The 20,765-nt window shown below is 37.0% G+C and overlaps 2 protein-coding genes across 2 annotated transcripts in view; one reads left to right on the top strand and one right to left on the bottom strand.

Annotated features, from left to right (window-relative positions):
- The window catches only part of LOC123873599, a 408,734-nt gene that overhangs the window by 65,701 nt on the left and 322,268 nt on the right, over positions 1–20,765 (top strand). The window lies entirely within an intron of this gene.
- On the bottom strand, positions 736–20,237 carry LOC123873600. The gene is made up of 3 exons (XM_045918487.1): positions 18,609–20,237; positions 12,627–12,629; positions 736–747 (listed from the first exon to the last, which is right to left on the bottom strand). The coding sequence occupies exon 1, from the start codon at positions 20,191–20,193 to the stop codon at positions 19,177–19,179; it is 1,017 nt and encodes a 338-aa protein (XP_045774443.1). The 5' UTR covers positions 20,194–20,237; the 3' UTR covers positions 736–747; positions 12,627–12,629; positions 18,609–19,176.

Here is a 20,765-nt window from a genome sequence, read left to right as displayed (position 1 = left end):
AGCGCCTGTATCCACAGACTCATTAAAAATTAAGGCTAGATATGGCGCAATAATATCAATAATATTGTTAATTATTTTTACTGATATTCCCCACAGATCTCCGGTTTTTTTGCTTTGTAAAGATTTGAACACTTTAACAATGTCATATGGAGTAACGTATTCAAACCTAAACAACACACCGCATTCAGTGACATTGGCCCTGAGAAGATCATAGGCTTCTGTTGGTGAAGAGCTAAGGGAACTAGTAGTGATGACTGGAATGTTCTGGAAAAAATTCTCAAATGTATTTGCAATTTCAATATTGGAGTCAATAATACGGTTATTAATTTTTAGCTCCAATTTATTGTTATGCACTTTTTGTTTCCCAGTTTCATCCGTGATGATATCCCAAGCTGCTTTAATTTTATTATCAGAATTAATAATTTTTTGCTTTATGCACAGTGACTTTGCTTGTATGCAAACCTTTTTGAATAATTTTGAATAATTTTTTACATATTCAACAAATGTGGGAGTATAGTTATATTGTTTTTCTGCATACAAGTCGAACAACTTATTTCTACTTTTATAGATGCCAACAGTAGCCCAGTCACTAAATTTAAGATTTTTAAACAGTTTTTTTTCTACAATTTTAAAGGTAGAATTAAATTGAGAGTTTATGAGATCAAAAAAAGCATTATAGTGTTCATCCGGACCACCCTGAGTAAAGTCAAGTTTAGGTAAAGCAGTTAAAACCTTTAGTTTGAACTGCTTTACCTTTTTAGTGGTTACTGGCCTATACTTTATTAACTTTGTTATGTCTTGATTATCACTGGGAACAGATATCATTTGTCCACAGTGATCGGATCTTAGATTCGTCATGATGGATTTTGCGACAATCTTACAGTCACAGAAAATGTTATCTATACAAGTGGCTGAATTTGCAGTTATCCGTGTTGGTTCATTGAAAATTTTCGAAATAGATTCCCCACCCTCTTTCAATGCTTTCTATCTCTGCCCTGTCTCTATCATGTAGAATGTCATGTGGCCATCACTTACATTGGTCTGGCGCAAAACCTGTTATCAACTATATTTCTGTTACGCCTGTGCCAGTTCGAATGCATGCCCTGAGTGCTCGACGCGACTAGACTCGGCAAAAAGTGCCTACCAATTGAATAATCCATTTTGTTACGGTGCAAGTTACAAGCGAAAGTGCGATAAATTCATGCTACTTAATTATATAAATGCGAGTATTTATTTGAACAGTGAAGGATAACATCGCGAAGAAACCTGCATACCTAAGAGTTCTCCATAATGTTGTAAAAGTGTGAAGTTTGCCATTCCGCACTTGGCCGGCATGGTATGGCCAAACACTTGTCATTCTGAGAGGAGATCCATGCTTAGTAGTGAGTAGGGACTCTTTGATATGCTGGGATAAAAAGTAGTCAATCCGGGATACAAAATTTGGAACTCAGATAACTTGCGTCCTGGAAACGGACAGGCTTCTTTTTATCCCGGGAAAACAGTACCTTCACAAGGAGTTTTTAAACCCAAATCCAGTTTTAAGTTGCTTCACAAACATCACAATTTACCACCATCACTATTAAATAAAATATGATTTATTGACTATTCGCAAAGTGTATGACATAATTTTAACCTTTCTGGCATTGTGAGCAGGTACAACATAGGTAATCCAATCTTAAGTTGCAACATACACTCACGAAATAGATACACAAGCCTGATCTGTTTTATACCTACACAGCCATATACCTCAGATCAGATTGAAATACTGTTTTGCGGCACAACGTTTCCGCTTTTAAATTGGACCCTACGCAATCGCAGTGAGCGCGAGCGGGCGGTCCATATGGCTCTGCCGAAATATATTAAGGATTAATACAAGGTTCGATGTTATTTTCCTTTTTGTTATTTATTCATCTCCATGGCGCTGGTTTTGATATGGCGTTACATTATTCACTGTATATCCCATTAAAATCACACTAGTTCTATTTTATTTTTCTACCCCACTATTAGGTATATTCACTACTATTTAATTCACAGCTTCGAATACCTAAATGTGCATTGTATGAGGGGAAGATTTTTATCTTACAACTTTCCAAATACTTAATACAAAAAAAAAACTTTTTTTAATTTTTCTTTTAATTTACAGACTAGCACTTGGCTGCAAACAGACCTGCTAGCAAGTGATGATGCAGCTTAAGATGGAGCGCGATAGCCTAGAATAATTTATGTGATTATTATGTTATTACTTAAAAATAATGGGTTCTGCGCCAAATCTGACTGTCAATTAAAAGTTAGCATCGGCAAGACAAAGGGTGTAAGCACGAAATACAATAATTCGATTCTCCTTTTCACTGACTAAGGAGAACAGATCTCAAAGCGCCTTTGTTTTGAGATGTCTCAAAGAAATAATGAGGGTAGGAAGGAAAGGTCCACGGTGCCTGATCTGAACGTCTCGAGTTGCGAATTTTGCACTTTTCTTTTTAATTTGTAGAGCTCCTTTATTGCTTTGCTAGTTTTCGTATACGTTTCACAGTGCCAGCTATTTAATCTTATTGATAGTTTTTTCCGTTCCTAATACTAATTTATAATCCGAAACAGCAAAGTTGTTGTTAAAAATTGAATCCTGAGGGCATAGCAAGAGATTCAAAGGAACAAGACGCAAATAGTTTTGCATCCGTGCGAAATACAAAACTTTCATCTCACTACATCGAGAAAAATTGTGTTAAAACATACGGGCTATTGTTTTTATTCCATGGAAATAAAAATAAAAATCCATGGATCACTATAAGACTGAACCACGTTTTTGAAAGTTTCATGTGTTTTTAGGGCTCCTTACCTCAAAAAGAAAAAAGGAACCCTTATACGATCACTTTGTTGTCTGTCTGTCTGTCAAAATAGTTTTTGATTTACTTATCGTGCAAAATGATGAAAAAAATACCCGAGTACGGAACCCTCGGTGCGCAAGTCTGACTCGCACTTGGCCGGTTTTTTTAATAGTTTAGTTCACAGTTTGCAGCTCCACGTATCTATCTATCTAGCCTTTTGAAATCCGAGTTGGCGGTCTTACGTTTTGAAAAATCTAAATTGCTCTTCTTTCACGTGTACACAACAGATTGACTAATCTCAAACACTTGTATCTCAGGGGGGTTTATCTTACCTTTTTCTAATATAAACCAATCTCTCTATTTAGCGATATCCCAGTTAAATATAACCAGCACTTGGCACGTACAACACCGAAAACCCTCTATTTTTCGCGCGCTAAATTAGATTGCACGGGAAAAACTATCGCTTAGCTGTAATTCATTGAAAATGTTTTGCTGGAGTTTGAAAATACTCTAGACTTTATTGTTTGTAGGTAGAAAAATGTTTCGAAAATGATAATTCAGGGTTGTTAAATAACTCAGGTTAGGAAAACGCCGAGTATTTAGAAGAGAAGGAAAATGGCGTCCAGCAATGGGGTTTTGTTGGCATAGGCACAGCTGCAGGGTTGGTGACGTCTTATTGCTAAGTCTACGTCATTGCTTGACAAGTCGCAACGCCACGCATCACACGAAAGTCGGTTAAGAGGGCTCTCTCCGTCACTCGTTTCCACTCGTTTCATACAATCGTAGTTCCAATTTAATTTGAATATTAAGCAACCTAAGTCCATGAAATTTTGCAGACATATTCTAGAAACTAATATCTATGTCTGTGGTTTTCCAGATTTCTGTTAAAATATTCGGTTTCAAAGTTACGCGGTATTAAAAAATTTCATACAAATCTTGGAGCCCCTGTAATTTTAAAACTACTTATTTTTAGAAAAATCTAAAACACCACAGACACAGATATTAGTTTCTAGAATATGTCTGCAAAATTTCATGGACTTTGGTTGCTTAATATTCAAATGAAATTGAAACTACGATTGTATGAAACGAGTGGAAACGAGTGACGGAGAGAGCCCTGTTAAACGGATGGATGAAATAATATTACTATGGATTATGTTTTTGATAATGTTCATTTTTCTTTAAGTTATATTGCACGGTTAAAAATCACAAGCCTACGTGCCTTTTCCTACCGACCAGGTTCCTGGAATAAAATATGATTATTCCGACCATGCCAATAAAAGTGCAATAATTTATTCACTTTAATTACTGGTATTACCCACCTGTAGGTAATAGAAATAAAAGTAAAGTGCTGAAACCGAGAAGCGCATATTTCTGTTATTAAATATTAAAACGGCTGCCGGCATCGCCCGAACCGCCGACAATAAAACGTCTTCCTCCCTGGGTATTTGTTTTTAACCGCATCTTAACTTAGCTAAGGAATAATATAAATGCTAACCAAAGTTTTACAAAGTTTTTTTTCATATCCAAAATTATTAAAAAGAAATACAAGTCACAATCGTTGGCTCCAGCGTAAATCAGGTGGGTATATTTATTATGCTGGAGTCCTATCTGAACCATACATAATTATTATGAATTCGCAAAAATAATTGAAAAAATTTGGATTTTTTGAAATTTTTAACATACCTACCTACTTAATTATACTAACGTCACTGTACAGAATGCGATCAATGACGTCACGAGGCGTAAACAACAAATATTTTTGAATTTTTTAACGTAAAAGTAGAGTAATTTCTTTCTTAAAATATTTAAGCGTAACGTTAATTAATTATGATAAAATTTGAGAAATCTATTTTTTTTTTAATTATTTCCTTTAATAATGAATTCTAGCCCCATAGAAACTACCGCTGTACAAAATATCACATCATTTTATTACTACAGTCCAAGACTCTACTGGAATATTCAGCTGGAATAGAGAGTACATTTGTGTTTGCCCAAACGTCTGTATTATGAAGAAATTGGTCGCCCATAGCCAAAATTCGGCTAAAAGAATATTAGTAATCAATTTATGGCCAAATTAAAGAACTATTAGAGTGTTTGTTAGTTAGTAATGAGTCCACTACTATAACCATTTAGATATCAAGGTTACAAAGTTGAGAAAAGTAAATAAGCACAATTCTTCTAATTAAATATAACAAGTACTTTACACGTACGAATTCGAGAGTCCTTCATTTTGCAATGGCGGATAAATTGGTTTTCCCGGAAAAACTACGGCTTCAGCTGTTATTTGTGGAAAATGCTTCCTACAAGAAACGAGAGACTAATGGAAACATTTCCTCCCTTATTTAAGTTCTTTCTTTAAAAAACCGGCCAAGTGCGAGCCAGACTCGCGCACTGAGTGTTCCGTACTCGAGTATTTTTTTTCGACATTTTGCACGATAAATCAATAACTATTATGAATAAATAAAAAATAAATGAAAATCTGTTAAGAATGTGCAGGTAAAGTCCTTTCATATTTATAAGCCCCACTTGGCATAGTTATATTATTTTGAAAATTGAAAATACGTTCATGAACACATTTTAATTTTTAGGGCGTACCTCAAAAGGAAACACGGAACCCTTATGGGATCACTTTGTTGTCTAGTGTGTCTGTCTGTCCGTCTGTCGTGTCTGTCAAGAAAACCTTTAGGGTACTTCCCGTTGACCTAGAATCATGAAATTTGGCAGGTAGGTAGGTATTATAGCATAAGTAGGTAAAAGAAGAAATCCGAAAACAGTAAAGTGGTTACATCACAAAAGAATATTAGCAATAAATAAAAGTTATTTAAAATAAAAGTATAATTATTTAGTGGAGTCTCAGATACTTTATATTATAAGGTACATACAAAATATTATAACCTCAAAAAAAGAGTTTATAATAAAACTTCTTATAACAGAAACACTTTACATCTCGAGATTGAAACCAATCGGACTTGCATTGATGGAAGTTTTTTAATCCGCCTAGAAACGGATTATTCTACATTTCCCATTCATAAAATATTCAATCGGTACAGAGAAACGCTTTCTAAGGAAGGAGCGGGTCACTGTATTCTGTACTCGACGTATTCTATTGAAACTTACCTTGTACTTTTTAAACCGTTTTCATTCCATTTCTAGCATTTCTATACTATTTTGTTCTTAGAAATAAATCGTTGAAATTTGACAATTCATCATTTCAACTCGATCGAGTCAGCTCTAAGAAAGGCTTAGGCCATAGTTTGCCACACTGGCCAAGCGTGGATTAACAGACTTCACTCACATTTGAGAACATTATAGAGAATTTTCAGGCATGCAAATTTCCTCGCGATGTTTTCCTTCACCGCTAAATCAAGATTTTTTTTATTCATATACAAGTTTACCTTTAGCTGCAATCTCACCTGGTGGTGATGATGCAGTCTAAGATGGAAGCGGGCTAACCTGGAAGGGGTATGGCTGTTTTCATTAAACCCATACTCCTTTGGTTTCTACACGGCATCGTACCGGAACGCTAAATCACTTGGTGGCACGGCTTTGTCGGTAGGGTGGTAATTAGCCACGGCCAAAGCCACCAGACTAGACTAGAAATTTAGCCAAAAATTCCAAACCCTTGCCGGGAATCGAACCCGGGACCTTCCACTACTAAGACCACAGCGCTTACCACTGCGCCAGAGAGGCTGTCATAGTACTTGAGATAAACATACCGATAACAAGTGTAAATTAAAAATTTATAACACCCCGACAAGTGAAGGTTACAGTAACTAGAAAAGAGCTGATAACTTTCAAACGGCTGAACCGATTTTCTTGAATTATAGCTAAAAACATTCTCGATCAAGCCACCTTTTAAACAAAAAAAACTAAATTAAAATCGGTTCATTAGTTTAGGAGCTACGATGCCACAGACAGATACACAGATACACAGATACGCAGATACACACGTCAAACTTATAACACCCCTCTTTTTGGGTCGGGGGTTAAAAAAACTTCAATCATAACCCATTTCAAGCTTTGAATGCTGTGAATCCATTTTTCAGTGTCATCTACAAAAGTTAGCAACACGATCGCGTCACGAGCAAGTAATCCTGACACCAAACTGTAACAGAGAGCCAGCGATTGTGATGTTTTCCACGGACCCACTCACGACACGATAAAATGCGATACGATTTGGAGCGTCATAATTTTTATGTTTATTGTAGTATCCTTGACTGTGGAAACGGTTCATTAATTTGATCATGCGACGAAATAATATTTGGCAAATATTATGGCTAAAAAAACAACAAATTTAAAATTATTTATCGCATATATGGCGATCGTTTCTTTTTATTACAAGATGCCAAAGTTGTGTCGTTTCTGAAATATAAATCATAGTATAAAGTACAAACTATAAGTCGTGTGCAGCGTATCGTGTCGTGTGGTGACCGTGGAAAAGCACTCTTACTCTGTACAAATCCCTTCCTAGTTCCTTTGTATGGTTCCGACATAATACGATTTATTATAAACTTTAAAACAATTTATTATCATTGTTGATTGAATTCCGCCGGCAACGGAGTAATTGTGGAGTTTTAATTACGTTTCCGCGTCTTATTGTTTTATGGTTGAAATCTGGAAATGGATGGAAATGTATTATTATTCCTTCTTAAGTTCTTTGTAATTACCTTATACTGTGCTAGTTAAAGTTTTACGATAAAGGAATGTCATTACCACAGAATTGTACATAGAAATAGTATCTAAGGGCTAATTTGTCAACGAGTACAAAAAATTAAACAGTTAAATATCTCTTACTTTAACGGTGAACGAAGACATTGTGAAGAAACCTGCATACCTGAGAGTTCTCCTCAATATTCACAACGTAATATGAACTGTGAAGTCTGTGTGTGTGAAGACTATGGTCAAAACCATTCTCATTATTAGAGGAGTCCCATTCACAGTAGTGGGCCGGCGATGGATTGAAATGATTGGTTTTTCAAAATCCCATTAGAACACTTTAATTTTCCAGGTCAAAAAATGCCTACATCCTTCTACGGGATGTCACTACTATCTCTAAATCACCACTTAATCAAAATTAGTTAAACAGATGGGCCATGAAAAGCTATCAGACATATAGACAGACTCGCATTTATAATATAAGTACGAGTATAGGTATATAATATGCACATAGAAATTACTTTTTTAATGAAAACTTTCAACCATTTGACATTTGTTGGACACAGGACGTTGGTATCTTAGTTTGTATAAATATGGGGTCACATAAATGTCAATCAGCGAACCACACCCGATCGACAGCTACGTCGTATTACAAGACCGATATCGGTCGTAAGAGGATTGTGTCCGAAACGAAAGCAACGTTTTTAAATCACAATCTTGTAAAAGAAAATGTTGGATTGGTATTTTATTTGACTTGAACTGATTTTCTATTGTAGTTTCTATGACCGTGGATGACCCCTCCGGGCGATGTGGTGGTATTTACTTTTATTGTAATATTGTATAATAAAAATAAAAAAATTGAATTGTAATTTTTTTGTAAATAACTTGTATACATTCAGACACTTATTTTCTATACATGGCGTCATCCCTTTCGCAGAACTAATGGGTTATCACCCTACTGGCAAAGCATTGCAGCCAAGGTATTTAGCGTTTCGGTACGATGCCGTGTAGAAACCAAAGGGGTATAATTTAATGAAATTTCCACATCCCTTCCAGGTTAGCCCGCTACCATCTTGGACTGGGTCGTCACTTACCACCTATAAGATTTCAGTCAAGGGCTTATTAGATTAGGGCTGTAGATACAAGTTAGCCTTTGACTGAAATCTTATAGAATAAAAGAAATCAGAATAAAAAAACACACCATGATATTATATACGTCCTCTTTATATCATGGGCCCATCATGCTAGTGAATGTTGAATTTTTGGATACGCATTAAAAATTATATACAGCATGGAATATATGAATTTATAAAGGTTACTTAAAAATTCACAATCCAATTTATAAATTCATCGATACAAAATCCGTAAAATGGATGTACAAAAACAGTTATAATTGGGGAATTATGACAGTTTGCGGTCGGGGATGAAATACGGCGCGCGGTGAAAAAACTAATTACAAACGTAGCATTGTCACCCGAGAGCGGCGGCCAATGATTTAGCTTCAACCGCAATAATAACCGTCATACTTTTTGGAAATTTGCCCTTTCACCTTTTGTGGTGTTTCAATTTTGGACACGTTAATTTATGCGAACGATCGCAAAACGATTGTGTGACTTTAATATTCGTGTCCCGTATAGGTGTACAATTAATATTGCTTTCTTTAGTTTTTTTGCGTTTGAAAAGAGCAGCCAACGAGTTTCTTACTGGTTCTTCTAGGTAGGAAGGAAATTCCGAAAAAGTAGTAGAGTGGTAGAAAAATTCTATATTTCCAAATACTGCCGGGAATCACACATGGGACCTATGACTCCCATGGACCCATGGTCCTCCGACTTCAACGCCAACAACGCTCGCCCCCACATCAAGTTATATCCACACAAAATACAAATTAATTATTCAAGTCAATAAAATTTTCACAAACAAGTGTTTTATGAACATTTCTCAAAGCGCTCGCAAACTAACTCGCAAAATTTCTCAAACTTCACCACTAGCCTTTGTTCGATAGAATAAATCCGGGCGCGCTGGAACAATGCTTTTAGTCACTAGCGAATTCAGATTAAGCTGAACGGACTGATAATACAAGTAGATAAGTTGCTAAACTGTCTTTTTAGACGTTGAAAGGATAAATTAAATCCAGAAATATACTAGCTAGTCGTTGTTTTGCTGTGACGATAATGAAATGTGGCTGTAGCTGGTTCATGAGAGAAATTCACACACAATTCAACAATGTATATGATATGGTTTGAAGGGGTATGGCAGTTTTTTATTAAACCTTTTGGCATCGTACCAGAACGCTAAATCACTTGGTGGCACGGCTTTGCCGGTAGGTTGGTAACTAGCCATGGCCGAAGCCTCCCATCAGATCAGACCTGAGAAAATTTATAAATTACAAGCTTAGCGACTTCGTTTGCGTGGATTTAGGTTGTTTGAAATCCCGTGGAAACTCTTTGATTTTCCGAGATAAAACGTAGCTTATGTGCTAGTCCAGGATATCACCTATCTTCCAAATTTCAGCCAAATCCGTGTAGCAGTTTTTGCGTGAAGGAGTAACAAACATACATACACACAAACTTGCACCTTTATAATATTAGTATATACTAGCTGACGCCCGCGACTTCGTCCGCGTGGATCTAGGTTTTTCGAAATCCCATGGGAACTCTTTGGTTTTCCGGGATAAAAAGTAGCCTATGTGCTAATCCAGGATATTATCTATCTCCGTTCCGAATTTCAGCCAAATCCATCCAGTAGTTTTTGCGTGAAGGAGTAACAAACATACACACACACACACACGCACACACACACACACACATACAAACTTTCGCCTTCATAATATTAGTGTGATGATGAAATTCCAAAATATTACCCCTGCTAGTAATCGAACCTGGGACCTCCCACTATTAAGACCGCAGCTCTTACCACTGCACCAGGGAGGTCGTCAAAATGAAAATTTTAACAATCGCACAGAAACAATGGTAAAAAAACAATAAAAAACAAAACCAATTCCCATCTCCGATATCCCAACCCTTTAATGTTACCCGACATTATAACACCCTCGCTCGCTTCATTAAAAGTTCATCCCTCCTTTATTTTTATTCACACCGTACTTTCATGCGGCAACTTTCCTGAAATAGTCTCGCGGGTTCATAAACTTGAAAAAAATATAACATATTTCCTGAAAACTTTAACTTTGCGCCATATTTTACATGTCTCGTTAGAAATAGACTGTGTATTTAACATTGTTTTATGAAGTTTTATGCGGGTTTTAATAAAGGTGAGCCATATGAGCGATATTTCATTGTTAAAGATTTTTAAACACTTTTTGATAGACAGTTAATGAATAAGAAATTCCTTTTTATTAATTACTAGCTTATGCCTGCTACTACGTCTATCTAACGTCTATCATGCCATAAAAATACAGGTAACGCTACTCTATGAGGAGAAGCTCACAACAAACTCAGCAGGGTATTCTTTTGTAATCAAATTTTGTTTTGAAAATCCACTTGCGTTTCAATAACCCTCCTTTGACAAAGGGGTTGACCGCAAAAAATAACTTAATAACAAATAATTGAATTACCTCTGACGTCACATGTGGCGGCTGATTCAAACGATGTCACTACAATGAGATTAAGGGATGACGGGGAGTGAGTTTTGAGGGGTGCTCTAGACTCTAGAGACTTAATTATTGTAGTTTAAATTGAATAAAACTACTATTTTATCAGTCAATTTTATAATACATCGAGATAATATTTATTAAAATTGCATATCGGTCCGGAAACCCCGCAAAAATCGATGTACATACATTAAAAAAAAACCGAGCCGAATTGAGATCTACCTTCTTTTTGGAAGTCGATTAGTGTGAGTTCTGACTGACATAATATACCTACTTATAGACGTATAGGCCAAATCGTTGAGAAGTTTTGCATGTAGGTACTTTCTATGACTTAGACCGTAGACGTTGTAACATGACCTCTACCAAGAATTCCAAAAAATTCCAACAGAGTTTGAACGGAGAGAAAAACCAATAATACCTAGTCCACCGCTTCACGGATTTTCTAAAGGCTTTGGATAATATTCTACTAACCTGGTAGTTGCCGTTTAGAAAAATCCCTTAACAATAATTAGGTAATTCCTAGCCTACCCATGTTTCCTTTTCCTATACATTTCAAACCAGGGCCTAAGTGATATTTCAGCATACCTAACATACACAAATATGGCCGCCAATTTAAGCCAATATTACTTGCCACTGTACAACTATTATTAGGCCTTGCAAGGATCTGACTTGCATCCCGAAATAGCTCTTATCATAAACGTGCAAAATTCATTTTACAACTATCGGAAATATTTAACTACTCTACGTTGAATTGATGTAGCAATTCCGTAGCACGCTACGGGTTACAACGAGTGCTACGGTTAGTCTACGATACAATCTACGAGAGGTAATCCAAGATTTTCGCCCTTTTTAACCCCCGCCGACCCAAAACGAGGGGTGTTATAAGTTTGACGTGTGTATTTGTGTATCTGTCTGTGGCATCGTAGCTTCTAAACTAATGAACAAATTTCAATTTTGTTTTTTTTTGTTTGTAAGGTGGCTTGATCGAGAGTGTTGTTAGCTATAATCCAAGAAAATCGGTTCAGCCGTTTGAAAGTTATCAGCTCTTTTCTAGTTACTGTAACCTTCACTTGTCGGGGGTGTTATAATTTTTTAATTTACACTTGTAATGTTTAAAAAGAAGGAATTAGTATTTCAAAAGTTCACAGGTGGCAATCGGGCTGGGGACGCCCCGCACACCCTCACAGCCCCTCGCACTAACCCTGCGCGGGTGACGTGCGGGTGTGCGAGGCGTCCCCCCGCCTCATACCCCGATTGCCATCTTGATCTGTCGCGTACTATAATAGGTTAGGCAGGCTATGAAACAACTATACCTTAGATTTGATGACCCTTAGCCTAATATTTGATAGATGTCTATCCTGTATATTATGTATTCTGAATTCTGTCTGGTTCAAGTAAGTATAGGTCGAGTCACAGGCTAAAGTTAGTGGAGCAATATATTCGTCCAAGCAAGCAATGCATTACACAATAGCACAATCAAGGAGCAAGCCAATTGCGTCGATATTGCTTGTCTATGCACTATGACTGTTACCAGTTACCACTAACTGCCTGGGGTCACCTAATTGCTATTTGGACGGGTACAAATTACCAGTTAAATAAATGTTAATGTAACAGTATAATATATCTTTATCTATATTTTATAAGGAACTAGATGATTGCCCGCGACAAATCATCTTTCTAAAAATCCTGTAGGAATTCTTTAACTTTCCGGGATAAAAAGTTGTGTATGTCAGTTTCCGGGATGCAAAATACCTCTGCACCAAATTTTAAATGGATGGACGTTTAAGAATCCCGTGGGAACTCTTTGATTATCATGGGATAAAAAATTGTGAACTCTCGGGCATGCAGGTTTTCCTTCACTGATAAAGCAAGTTATCTTGCATTGCTTTAATGTACATAACTCCGAAAAGTTAGTTGCGTGCCCAGGATCGAACCCCGGAATTAACCATGCTTGTTATTTTAGTCGTAGTTTTTTACATTATTATACTTACCCTAGTCAAAGAAAAAAGTTAAGGGGCAATTTTAAAAGCGCCCTCAGCGTTCAAGAGCTAAAAGCACAGATTTCACGCAGTATTGTACATATTGTACCCTTGTCTTTGCCACTTGCCACGTTACTCAGCGAATCAACTTACAAACCCCGCGCTTATTTACCACAAACAAATTTAAACTGTAACTCATTACTGTAGAGTACAAATCAGTTTGTAATAATTGCTCTTAAATCCAGACTTGTTGTGAATTGATTCTCGTGTATATCATGCGCCTATTATATCGTTATTACATCTGTTAATGTACTTTGAACTTTAAGTCGTTGGGTTACGGTTAAATTTTGTTTGTTTGAGGTTGTTAGGTTTATAGCAGACTAGACTTCGTGACGGGCATTGTCATAGCTGTAATCGCGTCAAATGGTTTAGCAACTTATTATGACGTTACATAAACAGAGGGTTTATTGCGCAACGCAGTCTCAATCAGAGTGGGTACCTACAGTTTCAATTATCATAGTTGGATTTAAAATCGGTAAGGAGCAAGTTGGACTACACACGAAGTGTTTCCTATCATCGTACAAGAAATCTAAAACTAGTATCGTAATTTTGGCTGCAACGGCTGTACAACACTGCAAGTTAATGATGAACACTGCCATCTATGATGTGATTTACGTACTTACCATATTTTTGATCGTAAGTTTTTTATTTTAAGAGAACCAAAGAAACAATGGGCAGGTTATATAGTTTAAAAAACTGATAGACATTGGGGTAGCTGAAAAGGCAACATGAAACGGTTCAGAGCCACTGGATTTAGACCCAGGACCATCGCATATAAGACCGTAGAAACCTATGTCAACCAGTGGACATTTACTTATCAGTTGATTGCGCATTTTAATTAAAAATCAAAAATGGATAAACTGGTGGTAATTTTCCGAAAACCCCCTTATTTTATTGCATTTGATAGCCGAAATTACACAAAAAGATCGCTGCATGCTAAAATTAAACTGTAGCCGGCCATAGCGTTTACTCACGCGTGAATTATAAAATACTTGCTTGTTTATACTGGCGCACTAAAACGCTGTAGTAATCCAATCAGCGACCGCGGCTGCTAATTTGTGGTATAAGCCGTCCATTGTTCCTGTTTAAATGGCGTTTTGCGCGCTCTGGCAATTGGTCAGACACTGTTCTTTAACGGAAATAGTTTTAGCTAAAATTCTTCATCAGAATAAAGCAGTGATTGTTTGGAGTTATACAGCTGTAACCAGAACACTAGCAAAAATTTATACTACCATAACACAATCCAATGTCAAAATCATGTGCCTTGTAGTTTTAGTAATTTAGTATTTTTCAAACCCGCATTGTATAACGTGCAAAACTCGGGTCAATGTCCCACCTACGAGTACGTCCCGCCATTGACTTGGCCTATTTACGGAACGTTCATTGACCTCTAGCATCAGCCAGATGTTTGATTTGCAATATATTATGAACTTTTGAAAATACAGGATTTTAAATCTTTTTACGTAGTTTTGTTATGGTATCATATCAGTAATCGTCAGTACCTGTCTTCGTTTTTGCTAGCGTTCTAGTTACACCCTGTGTGTTGTCAAACATTTTTTTTTTCCTCTATTGATATAGAAAAGAAAATGCCCAAGCACCTAGGATTATAAGCAGCAAAAAATTAGAAATACAATATAGACCAAAATTAAACAAGAAAATCCTATTATCCCTAAATTAAACGCTAGGCAGCCGATATACAGCTATTAGCTGGTTAGCTGTACTCGCGCGTGAATTATAAAATACTTGCTTGTTTATACTGGCGCACTAAAACGCTGTAGTAATCCAATCAGCGACCGCGGTAGCCAATTTGTGGTATAAGCCGTCCATTGTTCCTGTTTAAATGGTGTTTTGCACTCAGACCCGTGCCCGTTCTGGCAATTGGTCAGGGATCATTTACCGGAAACAGTTTTACTAAACCAGGCCGAGATCACTAATCGGTCTTGTGGCCCGAGAATTAATATATCAATAATATCGTTGTGCCCCTCTGACAGCACTTGCATAACTTATATTTTCCGAACTGGCATTCCGAACCGGTAAATTGTTTGACGATTGAAAAGCACTTTTTCAAGTGTGAGTTTATTTGAATAAAAATCTATTTTGTTCTTTTCTATTCTATTCTATTCTATTCTATTCTATTCTATTCTATTCTATTCTATTCTATTCTATTCTATTCTATTCTATTCTATTCTACTCTACTCCATTCCATTCCGTTCCATTCCAGTCTATTCTATTCTATTCTATTCTACTCTACTCAACCCTACCCTACCCTACCCTGCCCAGGTTTTAACCCTGGACCTCCTACTGGATTGGAGGCTAACGTCCTTATAAACCTTAAAGGAGTGATGATATCCAAGGCCGTAAAATAATATTTAAAAAAAACGTGTACATTTTTTAAATTTCTATTCATATACAAGTTAGCCCTTGAATGCAATCTCACCTGGTAGTAAGTGATGAAGCAGTCTAAAATAGAAGCGGGCTAACCCTGGTAGGGATATGGCAGTTTTTATTAAACCCATACTTCTTTGGTTTCTACACGGCGTCGTATCGGAACGCTAAATCGCTTGGCGGCACGGCTTTGATGTTAGGGTGGTAACTAGCCACGACCAAAGCGTACCACCATACAAATGCCAGATAAGAATTTGAAAAATCTTTTCTCCATTTTGTACAAGACTTAACATTTTCATAATCTCCTTTGTCGCAGTCTACAGTTTTTAAAGTAACTGCAAAAGTCTAATTAGCTAGTGACTTTTATCTTTTTCCACAAGTTATTAGTCAAATTTCTTTCCCAGTACTTTTTGCGAGGATAACAAAGGCCTGTGAAGCAGGTCAGGCTATTACTGAAGCTTTCGTAGTCACAAAAGTTAGTAAAGTAAGCCTTTTCAGCGTAATTTCGGTTTCAAAAGCTAATTTCGCTATACAATGGTCGTCTAGAACTATTACTTATTTAGAGTACTATCTAGAGATACTACAAAGTACTTACAAAGTTAACTTTTATACGTAAATTGACGGCCTCCCTGGTTCAGTGGTAAGTGCTGTGGTCTTATTAGTGGGAGGTCCCAGGTTCGATTCCCGGCAGGGGTTTGGAATTATATAGTGACTAGTTACCACCCTACTATGGGGACCTAAATATCATTTCAAACTAGTTTTATCAGCGACAGTCAGGCGATTTCATTAAAATATCATAATTACGCCCGCAGCACTGTTGATCGGTTTCGTAGATTGCGTCGAATTTAGTGTTACATTACTCATTAATGTAGTAATGAGTCTGTTTTATTTTAATACCTAGTTCTATTCTAAATACGTAGTTTGTTATATTGCTTTATTGGTCTAATGCAGCGGTCGGTAACGCAATTAAATATCACTTGCTTTAATGGTGAAGGGTGAGGACACCTGCATGGCTCAGAGTTCTCCATAATGCTCTCAAAGGTGTATCAATTGTTGAGACGCACATATAACTCTGAAAAATTAGAGGTGCGTGTTCGCAATCGGATAGATAGATCCCGAAAAGGAGGCTGTCATCTAATCTAGGTATAAAGTAGGCTATCACTACTTCTATTGCCATTATAAGACCATAATATATTCATGTATTGCCAGTCACTTCTTTTTTGTCTCCAGCATTATACTTTTGAGACTTTCCACCCCAAAACTAGAGCCCAGTCCATCACCTTCTTTCTTCTTCCTTTAAAATATAACCTGAGATATTATCTTCACAGGAGACGAAAAAATACGGTGCAAAATGTCTTCAAGCAGTTTAAATATTCAAACTTCACATCACTTGACGAATCTGTTGGCGCGAAGCCAAAAGTCAGCCTGCGTGATATATTATGGACTACTGCAAGTTCCAGCCGGGATAGGTCAAGAATTTATATTATATTCAAGTTAATATTTAATATTTATAGCTCAACTTTTGGAAGTTAGGCTCCGTAAAGTTAGTTCCCGTGTAATGTTGGAAGTAACTGAAAAAATGAACTAAAAGGTGAAGACAGTTCTACAATAATGTTTAAAACTACTTAGCTTTTTAAAACAGGTTCACTGTTATCATAGTTATGAAATTTACTTTGGCAACTTGTATTAACATGAGAAGTTTTATTAAAATACGGCTTGATATTGTAAATCTTCCAAGTATCTTGATTCTTGCTGGTTCTGATCGGTAGAAAAGGCAATCTAAACCAGTGCCAGTGGTAGATGAATTTGACAATTCAAAAGTACTTGTTAATTGAATAAAAATATTTCGAATTTTGAACTTTTTACCCGACTACGGCAAAACCAAAAATGATTATGATGTTATGATTTTAGCAATTTGTGTATGTATGTGTGTATTTAAGTATTTCTTTAATATTATATAGTGTTATAAAAGTTAACAAGTGAAATCTCTATTTCACTTGTAAACTTTTAAACCGCTGAAACAAGTAAATTTCGAATTCGTACCCATAGGTACAAATTGCTTTAAAGCGCACTAATTCTTTACCACCGCAAACCCATTGCGTGCCAGTACTACTGCCTGATACTTCATACGGGCGGCGCGCGGCGCTCTGAATTTTTAACATTTCGGATAGAATTCAGGCTTTTACGGGAGCAAAACGGAATTTGGACATAGACCAAATTAGAATCTCTTTTGCGGGATCGTCCAGGATAGACTGCCACTACGCGGTATTGGACGAAGCACCCGGATAACTTTAATTGAGCTTGTTTTAGAACCCTTAGTTTTGTTGGCTCTTTGTTAGAATTGGTAGCTTTATTTCGTTTAGACTGGACGCTCAGAACCGATCGCTCTTTTTACACGATTGCCCAAAAAAGTGTAATGTTTTCAGATTGTACTTAGGTATATATAATATGTGAGTTTCTTTACTCCACCATAACTTTTAAATGCCTGAACAGATTGGAATGTATGAGGTATCGTTAGAATTCTCATATTATCCTAAATGACATTGGTGAAACTGAGTAGGTAGGTATCATGGTTCAATGGTATTAAAAATAAAGATACTTAGGTATACCAATTACTGTTCCAACGAGTCAATAATACGTATAATTTAGGAGTTATATTAAAATAAATAATAAAGAAAGGATGAACCACGTTTCTGAACGTTTCTATGACTGGTATTTTTTAATAGAAAGAAAAACTTAGATCACCAGTCGCCATCCAATAGACCATACAGACAAAGAATACAAGAATGAAGTGAAGGCACTTCATTTTTGTCTTCTCCCTGACCTCAGAACAAATAGGTATCTGCTCTTGACTTTATGTTGGCACCATTGCATACTTTCCACACTAGCGGTTAAAATTACCGCTTACCACGTGGTAGCTCCAAAACAAAAAATTAAAGGGGGGCTTTATGCCACCATATTTGAAAACGTGCGGTCAAAATTATTTTTGGTTTTAATGGACTGTATTAGCGGTTAATTGCCCCATAAAAACGTAGCATTCGACGAAGGAGAAAAAATGGGTGTGTCCTCCAGGGAGTGGTTAGGTAAATTTGGACTTACGTGGCTGGAATGGTTCCAAGTCTGTTCCGAACTGCAGCTTTCTCGTCACCACACTTTTACCATCACTGATCCCTGGCCAGGGTATATTTGTAAATCGCTGTTGCACTATGTGTCGTGTTGGGTGTAGACACAGTTTTCGATGAGCGGTATGTATAACTTCACAATGGCGGCGCGCACGTGGTATTGCGGTGGTTTATTAAATGCACACTTGCAGCGGACACGATGGATTATATTGCACTGAGGTGTCGGTTTTTTTTTCGTACATTAGCGTTGCGTTGAGTCCATGAGTGGGAAAGGAAAGGATATATAGGATAGAGTGAGTGCGAGGATCTATGATCTATGAAGACCCGTTATGATACATTAATTAGTACAGTAATTTGAAGTATGTGGCGCCATCTATTGAGATTTACCACGCCCCTCAGCATGAAGGCTCTGCTTCATCAAATTATTAAGTAAAAAGGATATAAAGTAGCGTTAAACTTATAAATTAAAACCCATATTGCAAGGGTGCGTAATATTGCAGATAACTTAAAACTAAGTAAAACTACAACTTAAATATAAATTAAAACTACTGAGTTGGCAACGGACAAAACTTAACTATAGGCCTGTCGTAAGTTCCAGACTTAGTTCTAACTCGTGCGACACGAACCACTCCGTCTCGGCCAGGCATCACCTTGGTAATAATTCCAATTGGCCATTGGAGGGGTGGTGCGTTTTCCACAATAAAGAAAACTACAACTCTTTCCTTAACTGGATGCGAAGTGACTTTGAACTTTATGTGAACTCGCAATGAGTACAAATGCTTAAATTTTAAATGTTTCCAGAAGGATTGAATTATAGCGAACAATAATAAAAACCTATTTAATAATAGCGAATATAATCTCGCATTTAGGTAGTCCTTTAGTAGAACTAGCACAAATGTAGCGGTTTTTAGATAAATAATTCGAACTAAAATTCTTTTATTCAAATCAATTACTGAATTATGTACAAAATCTTGAGAGGTGTTATATAAACCTTTAATCAAAACGGTTGAAAACTTTTGAAAAGGAAATTCATCGTCAGGTAAGTATGAATTATCGTGAGGTGAGCGCTTGGTTAGAAGCCATTCTTCCGAAGGTACGGAAATCAATGAAGGACCCTCCAACCGAAGAGCGTATCCTGAGGACTGTGTGGGTATAAGACCACCAGATACACAGTTAGCAGGATTTTGAACCTCTGCGATATGATAAAAATTCACCTTAAGTGGCGACAAATGCGTATGAATTTGTGAAATGCGGTTAGCCACATAAGTATTAAATTTGTGCGGTGACGAGAGTGCCCAGAAGAGGGCGACTTCTGAATCTGGGAATGTGAGAACTTCTTTTATTTTAACGCGAGAGGATATTATAGTGTAGACCGAACTTACTAGACGAGTAAGCAAAACAATTTTATTTTGGTCAACAATGTGTTGCGGTGTAGAATCATCCCATCCCATATTCAGAAGCCATAACTCTTTTATGAGTAATTTAGCGAATAAAATGACTGGACCTACAAGGCCTAAATCATCATACAGACGTGCGGTAGCTGAGAGTATAGCTCTTTTCATACAAGATGTAGGCGGTTGCGAAACTTTAAAAACAAAATTATCAAATGCGGAACACCAATGTATACCGAGAAGCTTGAAAGTATGCTCATCTGCAAAAGATATACTTTCAGACTGCGGTACACATTGTATCAGTTCAGAGGGATTGCTAGTCCGATTGACCAGATCAAATCCTCCAGACTTGAACATCTGGATTGGCTCGTTTGCTATCGCAACTGCTTCCTCAGTGGAAGAAGCAGCGGAAGCAAGGTCACCCATACAGATGTCCCTTTCGAAAATTGCAGCGGCAAGAGGCCATCTCTCTCTCTCCTTCTTAGCAACTTCGCGCAGAGTACGAAGCGCCAAGAAGGGTGAGGAGCGCAATCCGAAAGTAACGCGGTTGAATTCATACGTCTCAAGCGGTTCATCACTATCAAATCTATATAAGATTCTTTGGTATTTACGGTGCGGGGGGTGCACTTGAATGCATAAGTACATTTGCCTCACGTCGGCAAAGAACGCTATTTTAAATACTCTGACGTTTAGCAAAATATTGAAGATTTCTGCCTGCAGGTTACAACCCGTGTGGAGAATAT

The sequence above is a fragment of the Maniola jurtina genome, chromosome 17 (genome assembly GCF_905333055.1).
Source record: "Maniola jurtina chromosome 17, ilManJurt1.1, whole genome shotgun sequence".
Taxonomy (NCBI): Eukaryota; Metazoa; Arthropoda; class Insecta; order Lepidoptera; family Nymphalidae; genus Maniola; species Maniola jurtina.
The sequence above is the reverse complement of the archived record's forward strand: the minus strand, read 5'-3'. Positions and strand labels throughout refer to the sequence as shown.